The sequence below is a fragment of the Argentina silus genome (assembly GCF_951799395.1).
Source record: "Argentina silus genome assembly, chromosome: X".
Taxonomy (NCBI): domain Eukaryota; kingdom Metazoa; phylum Chordata; class Actinopteri; order Argentiniformes; family Argentinidae; genus Argentina; species Argentina silus.
This window is the reverse complement of record NC_139653.1, coordinates 47,045,520-47,055,519: the sequence shown is the minus strand read 5'-3', so window position 1 is coordinate 47,055,519 and position 10,000 is coordinate 47,045,520. Positions and strand designations below refer to the sequence as shown.

Here is a 10,000-nt window from a genome sequence, read left to right as displayed (position 1 = left end):
GCTATTTACTTGTCATTATTATCACTTTGAATTCATTGGAATAAGCACAATCAATCACCATTTAATACAAATACAGTGACTGCAGGAAAACACGCTACCCACCTACTTTAGCTACTTCAACTTTGTTAGCTACTTTAGCTTCTTAAGCTAGTTTAGCTCTGTTAGCTACTTTAGCTTCTTAAGCTAGTTTAGCTCTGTTAGCTACTTTAGCTAGTTTAGCTCTGTTAGCTACTTTAGCTTTGTTAGCTACTTTAGCTAGTTTAGCTCTGTTAGCTACTTTAGCTTCTTAAGCTAGTTTAGCTCTGTTAGCTACTTTAGCTAGTTTAGCTCTGTTAGCTACTTTAGCTTTGTTAGCTACTTTAGCTCTGTTAGCTACTTTAGCTCTGTTAGCTACTTTAGCTAGTTTAGCTCTGTTAGCTACTGTAGCTTTGTTAGCTACTTTAGCTAGTTTAGCTCTGTTAGCTACTTTAGCTTTGTTAGCTACTTTAGCTTCTTAAGCTACTTTAGCTTTGTTAGCTTCAGAGCTCTATATATACACGCTGTATAACTGCATGTCATTTGAATAAACACTTATGAATGTCAATAATCATTTCTGAACAGTGGTCATAGATAAATATTGATACTAGAATGAACTCTCTCTCTCTCACACACACACACACACACAACACCAAGGAGAAAAACACAATGCAAGAATCAATTAATATCAAAATATATTTTATTCTGGACTTTTTTCAGATCTGGTTCAAATTACAACAGATCGATGAAATGCAAGGAGAACTTGCAAAAAACTAAGCAAAGTTTGGGGTTTGGGGTTGGGGAGTGGGCTATCATGATGCTGTGTACTGTATATGAAATCCAAAACAAACAAATCATCATTGAACTTGGGACAGACTGTACACGATTATCACCAATAATAATAATCATCAAATTTTAACGCCTTTTTTTAAGCTACAAAGAAATATGAATTACAAAATGTTTTTTTTTATTTTTTAAAAGAGTACAAAATGTCCTTGGGGGTCGGGGGGGGGGGGGGGGGGGGGCATACACACTTGATCAGAATGTGATTAGAATTCAGGTTGTGAGTATGAAGGGCGATGCGGACATACGCACGGACAGGGACAGCAGAGTTTGTTATCATAAAAGAAAGAAAAAAAACTCACACAGCCTTAGGCTGTTGGAAGCGGTATAATAAATACTGTGTTCAGATGGTTGACTCAACTGAGAAGACAGTTCATACTGACTCCAAAAGACAGTTTATACTGACTCCAAAAGACAGTTCATACTGACTCCAAAAGACAGTTCATACTGACTCCAAAAGACAGTTCATACTGACTCCAAAAGACAGTTCATACTGACTCCGTCAAGGGGCCGGTTGCACAGACGGAGGTTAAACCCACAGTTCTGCTGAGCTAACAAGGCATGTTGGATGGGAGCATGTTCGATTTTGTTAAACACACTCTTTACCAATATATTGTTTTAATCCAGGAGTAGGTTTGATCTGAGTCTGTGCAACCTTCCCTAACACTTTAAGGGATATCCCACAAAATAAAATGTTCAGATTGACTCCATTTGTTACCGTTTAAAGCTCGAAATTCAATATGATATCTAGACATCTACCAAATTGATTAGAGTATGTTGTTGATAATCAACTTATAAGTTTTTTTTTTAATGGTTTTTTTTTACGGGGACAGGTCTGCTTTTGGCATCCATACCGCGATAGAACCCAGTTGCATGCATGTGATTACATCACTCTGGGCTCTATTTTAACGGCATAAAAACCAGTCAGGGCCAAAGCGGACAAAGATTTTTCAGCACACATGATGGCACTTGACCTGCTCATTGTCATGAACACACTATTACCACAACTCCACCCACGCGAGCGCAGGCGAGACAGTGGTATTTTCACCTGTTACCGCCGACACAAATTGCCAATATGCCTGCGTTTGGACTGTTTGCGCCGGCTGGAAATAGAGCCCATTGTGTTGCATGTCTTTAGAGAAGGGTATGACTCAAATTAAATTTGACCTTTTTGAAACTACAAGTATTGAGCAGCACAAAAATAAAACACACCCAGACTTGCTTTAAGCTTCCTTATTTTTCCTCGGAACAAAAAAAAATGTACTGGGAGAATAATCTGTGGGACAGAATACAACGTGTCTTTCACACTTCAAGACAATGGTGGTCTAAGAGTGAAGCAAGGCTAGCTTGGCTAGCTAGCAACCATTTGGAGTAGGATTCTTAAACCGAACAGAGAAAATGTAACTAAAAACAGGGCAAGTACATTGCCAACCAGTAACATATCAGTTGTTAATATTTATTTTGAAAAATAATAATTTTTAAAAAAACTTAAAGCAAGTCTTCCCTTTCTACAGAATGCTGCATTGCCAGGTGTTACAGTATAACTGTAGTAGATCTGTAACCCCTGGCAACACATCGCTCCAGTGAACAGACCAGTCCAATCTTTCAGACTGAGTAGACGCAGGAACAGGCGTTGACCAATAGCATCGCTGCTTCTCTTCTTTAACCAATTCAAACACTGCGATGTGTCCACATGATAGCTACAGCAGAACACCATTGTCCACGGCGGGGATTGTGGGTTATTTCTTTTTCTCTTCATCAATAGTGCACAAACTCACCGTTCACAAGGTTTCAAAGCATCCAGATGTAAAATATATGTTCTTTCACATGTGCCCATGTTGATTTGTTCAGGAGGATCAATAGTTCCTTTTAGAAGAGGAAAACAACAAACTACTGCATTGAGATGTTAACAGTAAAACTGATGACAGTAAAAACGATGATTTAAAAATAAATTCCTCACATTGTTTTTCAACCTCAAAAGACAGGTTTTGATAACAGTTATGGTGTGTGTGTGTGTGTGTGTGTGTGTGTGTGTGTGTGTGTGTGTGTGTGTGTGTGTGTGTAACAAGGACTCCTCCACTTCATGCAGCTGTGAACCCGTCCCCACCCCAAAATAAAAAACTAAAACAAATGTTGAAATAGTAGAAATCATTTTCAAAAACCTAACCGCCTGCCGCAGGATGGATGAAGCCAATATGTCTGCACAAAGAGACTGAACTACCAACAAAGATTTGAAAAAATAAAAATAAAAGAAACATATTTTTTTGTTGTTATTTTGATGAACATGGTTCAAAGATCAAAAAAGCAAAAGAGCGTCCAAATTTTGGTACATATAACGGATCTGTTAAGTTTTTTTTTTTTTTTTTTTTTTCTGTTTATTTTTTGTCTGTGTCCCTTTTGTGTCTCTGGTTTGAGTCTCTGCACAGAGAGAGAGCAAGCGAGAGAAGGAGAGAGAGAGAGAAAAAGAGAGAGAGCATCCTCCTTCCTGCTGGATCTGCTGTGTGTCCACTTGCTGCTTCCTGTTGTCCTACTTCCTGGTTCCTGTCTGTAGTGGCCGGCCATGGCTGTAGAGGGCGCTAGCAGTAGATGGGGGCAGGGACAGTCATTTTGGCTATGTACACATTCATTGTCGGTCCGTGGCTTCCAACAAGCAGGGCTATTTCCGCAGGTCTAATACACAAACCTGGAAAGAAGAGAAGAGAAAACACCTTCTTAGTACAGATAGTTACTTTACCTGTGCACTTCAGTATCACAAAAATAAGCTTTTAATAACCTTGTGATTTCTGCCACTTTTCAGAGAAAACTTTAGGCTGGTGTAATTACAATTGGCCACCAATAAAGGTGTTTATTAGGATCTATTGTTCAAGACAGTACTACGTACAGACATTTTACCAGGTGTTTAAAGACATTGTTGCCTATATGCAACATCGCATTCAAGAGTTAAGCTATTACCCTTCAGTATCACAAAGATAAACTTTCTGGTGAAATCAAACTGAATTTGAAATTGATATCACTGTAAATAATAACTATATATATATATATATGTATTAATAATAACTATATATATAATAATTATAAATAAATTAAACGTAAATTAGGAACACAAACGTGGTTACTTTACTAAGGTTACTTACAGATCCGTCCGATGCACTCGCTCCCACTTTGTCACCTCCTGCATTCCAGCAGACTTCAAATATACCTCCCGTCCCCCGGTAGCTATGGACTAAAGCGCCAGTCTGGAGAGAGAGAGAGAGAGAGAGAGAGAGAGAGAGAGAGAGAGAGAGAGAGAGAGAGAGAGAGAGAGAGAGAGAGATACTGTTATGTCAATCCAGAGAGAGAGAGAGAGAGAGATACTGTTATGTCAATCCAGAGAGAGAGAGAGAGAGAGAGAGAGAGAGAGAGAGAGAGAGATACTGTTATGTCACTCCAGAGAGAGAGACAGAGAGAGAGAGAGAGAGAGAGAGAGAGAGAGATACTGTTATGTCACTCCAGAGAGAGAGAGAGAGATCATTCCTGTAGCTATAGACTAAGGCACCAGTCTGGAGAGAGAGAGAGCGATACAGTTGTGTGTCACTCCAGAGAGAGAGAGAGAGATGGAGCACGTTGAAAAGAAGAGAAGAGAGAGCAAGAGGGAGACCTGGGCGGTGTTCCATTCCAGAAAGATGTCCCCTCCAATCTTCAATCGTTCACTCCCTTTCACAGATCTGACAGGACTGTATAGGTGTGGGATGTTGCACTGTGAGTGTGTGTGTGTGTGTGTGTGTGTGTGTGTCTGTCTGTCTGTCTGTCTGTCTGTCTGTCTGTCTGTCTGTCTGTCTGTCTGTCTGTCTGTGTATCTGTGTATCTGTGTCTGTGTGTGTGTGTGTGTGTGTGTGTGTGTGTGTGTGTGTGTGTGTGTGTGTGTGTGTGTGTCCGTCCATCTACCGTGTTCTATCAGATCTGTGAAGGGGAGTGAACTTAGGCCATTGGAGGGGACGACGTTCCAGTGTTTTCCAGAATGGAACACAGCCCAGAGAGAGAGAGAGTGACAGGGGTCAAAGGTCATAAAGGGTCATACCTGCGTGTTCCAGATGTGAACACACTTGTCGAAGGAGCCGCTGGCGAGGTGGCGTCCGTCGGGGCTGAACGCCACGCTGTAGACGGGCTCCTGGTGTTTGGTTAGCGTGTGGATGCAGATGCCTCGCTCTACGTCCCACAGACGCACTGTCGAGTCAAACGACGCACTGGGGGGGTGGAGGGGGGGGGTAAGGGGCAGAAGGTTACAGGGTCAGGACCTGGCTCGAACCTCACTTCACGCAAAACAGCTCCAAAAAGACATTGTGACAGTCTTGCTTTTAACTAATGTTAAGTTCATGGCGTTATTGGTTCAACTTTGTTGTAGTTAATTCGTTTTTTTAAATTGTATTCATTTAAGTTTTGGCAGTTTGTTTGTGTTCAACGATCTAATAAAATAAATTCATCCCTTGATCCATCCATCCATCCATCCATCCCTCCCTCCCTCCCTCCCTCACCTGGCGAGCATGAGGTTGGCGTTGGGGTTGTTGGTGCCAGGGCCCGTGGGGCTCCACTTGATGGTGTAGATCTCTTTACTGTGAGCCTGGAGGTCGTGCACACACGTGTCCTGCTTCATACTCCAGATCTGGAAAGACACACACAGACACAGACACACAGACACACACAGACACACAGTGAGAATGACAGTCTACTATACAATATTTGCTTTTTGTATCTGACATATAACTAGCATTGGACATGCTTCCTGAGGTTAAAGGTCCAGTATGTAGTTTTGTGTGTTGCTTCCCCCGTTGGCAACACTGAAAATGTGAAAATGTGCATCTTCTAGGTTCTCTAATAGCTCCAAACATGAGCATATCCTTGTAAACAAACCAAACGTGAACTAGGCACAGAAAGGCCAGTGTCCTACCATGACACCAGGTCTAATACAACACTCTGTTGAGACTAATACAACACTCTGTTGAGACTAATAACACTCTGTTGAGACTAATACAACACTCTGTTGAGACTAATACAACACTCTGTTGAGACGAATAACACTCTGTTGAGACTAATACAACACTCTGTTGAGACTAATACAACACTCTGTTTAGACTAATAACACTCTGTTGAGACTAATACAACACTCTGTTGAGACTAATACAACACTGTTGAGACTAATACAACACTCTGTTGAGACTAATACAACACTCTTCACTGAATGTTCTTCATCATGTGATCTCATTCCTTAATGGCTAACGATTTATCATGGTCATTTATAAAGCTAAATTATACATACTGCATCTTTAGTGTAAAATGACACTAATCTAGATTCGAAATGTGTCACATTCATCCCAATTAACAAGATAAAAATGATCAAACAGTGTACTTATTCAAATGTGATGCTACAGAACAGCGATAAAGCAGATGAAGACTACATTAGATTAGAAATGTGTCACAATGCCACAATTACCAAGATAAAAATGATCAAACGGTGTACTTATTCAAATGTACTCATTCAAATGTGGTGCTACAGTGATTAAACTGTGCATCATCCAAGTCTGACTCCCAAGGTAAACCCTGTTTGTGTGTGTGTGTGTGTGTGTGTGTGCGTGTGTGATGGAATGTGTGTGTGTGTGTGTGTGTGTGTGATGGAGTGTGTGTGTGTGTGTGCGCGCGTGCGCGTGATGGAGTGTGTGTGTGTGTGTGTGTGTGTGTGTACGTGATGAAGTGTGTGTGTGCATGTGTGTGTGTACGTGATGAAGTGTGTGTGTGTGCGCGCGCACGTGATGGAGTGTGTGTATGTATGTATGTGTGTGTGTATGTGTGTGTGTGCGCGCGCGCGCGATGGAGTGTGTGTGTGTGTATGTATGTATGTGTGTGTGTATGTGTGTGTATGTGTGTGTGTGCGCGCGCGCGCGCGATGGAGTGTGTGTATGTGTGTGTGTGTGTGTGTACTAAAGCATGTGTCTAACCTTGAGTGTCATGTCGTCTGAGCAGGAGGCCAGCAGGTTGCCAGTGGGATCCCACTTGATTGCATTCACTTCATTCTGAAGAGAGAGGAGGTGGTGGAGTTATGAGGAGAGGAAGAGACACAGCTTCCACCTCTCCCTAAACAGGAGCTCAGATCATGGTTCTTACCAAGGTTTCTTCCTTTTGTCGTTTTTTCTGAGAGAATACATTCATCGCATACAGACAGAAGAGAAGTGTGAGTACCAGAAGAACTGACTTCATTTACGTCTTTCTCAACTCGGTTCACTAAAAGAGGAGTTTAAAGAGGGCTCTATAGCGCCCTCCGTAGGTGATAGGACAGTGCAGCATTTTTTCCCCCTTCTTTTGGCTCCACACTCCAAAAGTCTGGCTTTGAAATCAAACAATCACGATGATTAAAGTAGATTAACAGCTTTTATTTCATGGTACTTGTGTACATGTTGGTTTCAACCGTTTTAGAAATGACAGCACCTTTTTTTAAATTTATTTATTTATTTATTTTTTAGACACAGTCCCGGACGCACCGAGGGACGGCGGTGTCTTGTATCTTACCGTGTGTCCTTGGAATGTCTTGATGGGCCGGTCCTGTCCGAGCTTACACACATGGATACACATGTCTGTGCTACAGGAGGCAAACGTGTTATTACTCTGCCAATCCACATCCAAGGCTGGTGCTGGGGGGGCACAAGAGAGAGAGAGGGGGTCATCAATACAACCAATAATCAATCAATACAACAATTAATCGAAAACATGAAGCTAAAGCTCTCTCTGTGCTTAACCTCGTCCCCCTAACGACTCAAACTTGGCCTTAGTGGGAGTGAATTTCCTGAGTAAAGGAAATTTGCTGCAAGCCCCAATCAGAAACGAGACTAAACAAGACTAATCGAGACTACTCGAGACTACTCTGTGCTGAAAAAGCAGCTAATGTCTCACGCTCACAAACAGAGCATTACTCGTGATAAGCATGCCAGTAGCGTAGGGGGTCTAGTAATGTGATTGGCTTTATGTGATTGCGAGTCGTTTACCTGAATGGAATGGGAACTGCTGCTTGGCTTCTCCTGTGTGAGCGTCCCATATGATTGTAGTCTGGAGGGGGGGAAACACACACACACATGCGCACACACACACACACGCACACCCGCACACACAGACACACACACACACACACACACAACACATAAGAACTCTGTGACGATAACAGCTCTGAAAGACTGCACTTTAACACTTGAGAATAAACATCGCTGCAACACATTACATTTTAAAATCTGCGCTCATTCCCAATAAAAGCCTCTCAAAAAAGCAAGTCAATTTCAGTGTACGTCGGGCTCACCGTAATGCACCGATTCATACATTCCACCAGCCTCCCCTAACAGACAGTGTTGAAGTTCTCCTCACCTTGTCTACCCCGGCACTAAGGATGAAGTTGCCCTTCTTGTTCCACTTAAGAGCAAAGATGGGTCCCTTGTGTTGGCCCAGAGTGCTGGCCAGGTTACCTGAGGGTCACATCACTCAGTTTTAGAGAGACAAACAGTCAGTCAGGTTAGAGAGACACGCAGTCAGTCAGGTTAGAGAGACACACGCAGTCAGTCAGGTTAGAGAGACAAACAGTCAGTCAGGTTAGAGAGACAAACAGTCAGTCAGGTTAGAGAGACAAACAGTCAGTCAGGTTAGAGAGACACACGCAGTCAGTCAGGTTAGAGAGACAAACAGTCAGTCAGGTTAGAGAGACAAACAGTCAGTCAGGTTAGAGAGACACACGCAGTCAGTCAGGTTAGAGAGACAAACAGTCAGTCAGGTTAGAGAGACAAACAGTCAGTCAGGTTAGAGAGACAAACAGTCAGTCAGGTTAGAGAGACACACGCAGTCAGTCAGGTTAGAGAGACAAACAGTCAGTCAGGTTAGAGAGACAAACAGTCAGTCAGGTTAGAGAGACACACGCAGTCAGAAAACTCACAGACATTAAGGTGTAAAGCTTTGTCTTACGTCAGGTATTCTAGCACGACGCCGCCTCGCCTGAACTACCTGTCGTATAAATCGCGGGAACATTCTTGATTTTCTGCATCCACCGAAAACACCGTGACGTCATAGTGACGTGCCGTCAGAACATCACTCTGCTCCCTTGCTTTTAGCGGTATTTACATTTACCTTCATGGCATTTAGCAGACGCCTTTATCCAAAGCGACTTACAACAAACTTTGTAACTTACAACTTAGACTTAGAACCTTACAAGGCTTACAACCTACGTTGCAAACTATCAAAACTCAAGTAAAACTGCTGCTGTTTATAGTAACTGGCTACTTTTAGGGATACTAAAAGTAGTATAAATGAGCACCTGTTTAGTTTCGTATGAAATGGCTAGCTAACCAATCTACGCTAATTTTCGTCCTCATTGCCAAGGTTAATGAATACTTCACCCTCAACTTCTAAACTCCTTTGCTAGTCACACAAACCACATAATTCGGAAACTCACTGGAAAGAAACTTTTTAAAAATCACGTGGATCGATTGTTTTGTTGAATGGCCATGACTGCTTTGGGGCTGAAAAGTTTGTCTGTCCTACGGTAACCACGGTAACGTTTTTGACAGCTCATATTTTAGCCGGGCTACTTGGTATCCTTCCCATAATGCCTTGTGAGTTAACAGACAGATCAGTGTGGACAAAGTCACGCTATCTATCTGTCTGTCTGTCTGTCTAATCTCTCTCTCTCTCTGTCTGTCTGTCTGTCTGTCTGTCTGTCTGTCTGTCTGTCTGTCTGTCTGTCTGTCTGTCTGTCTGTCTGTCTGTCTGTCTGTCTGTCTAATCTCTGTCTGTCTGTCTGTCTGTCTGTCTCTGTCTGTCTAATCTCTCTGTCTGTCTGTCTGTCTGTCTGTCTGTCTGTCTGTCTGTCTGTCTGTCTGTCTGTCTGTCTGTCTAATCTCTCTCTCTCTCTGTCTGTCTGTCTGTCTGTCTGTCTGTCTGTCTGTCTGTCTGTCTGTCTGTCTGTCTGCCTGTCTAATCTATCTATCTCTCTCTCTCTCTGTCTGTCTAATCTATCTCTGTCTGTCTGTCTGTCTGTCTATCTATCTATCGTATGACAATGGTGAGAAGAAAAAGTGAGAAGGCAAACAGGGTGACCTGGAAACTAAAGTAATAAAGGTGTAAACGGTGAACAAAGGAG

The 10,000-nt window shown here is 42.4% G+C and overlaps 1 protein-coding gene across 5 annotated transcripts in view; it reads right to left on the bottom strand.

The window, feature by feature from the left end:
* Positions 1-726: 726 nt before the first annotated feature.
* The window catches only part of tbl1xr1a (TBL1X/Y related 1a), a 36,666-nt gene continuing 27,392 nt past the window's right edge, over positions 727-10,000 (bottom strand). For all 5 annotated transcript variants that reach the window (XM_083695797.1, XM_083695796.1, XM_083695800.1 and 2 more), the window contains 8 exons: positions 8,239-8,336; positions 7,869-7,929; positions 7,396-7,517; positions 6,828-6,902; positions 5,370-5,497; positions 4,916-5,081; positions 3,993-4,094; positions 727-3,541 (listed from right to left, as the gene is read on the bottom strand). In XM_083695797.1, the coding sequence (XP_083551923.1) occupies positions 3,515-3,541; positions 3,993-4,094; positions 4,916-5,081; positions 5,370-5,497; positions 6,828-6,902; positions 7,396-7,517; positions 7,869-7,929; positions 8,239-8,336 (779 nt within the window). In that variant the 3' untranslated portion in view covers positions 727-3,514. The remainder of the gene's footprint in view (positions 3,542-3,992; positions 4,095-4,915; positions 5,082-5,369; positions 5,498-6,827; positions 6,903-7,395; positions 7,518-7,868; positions 7,930-8,238; positions 8,337-10,000) is intronic.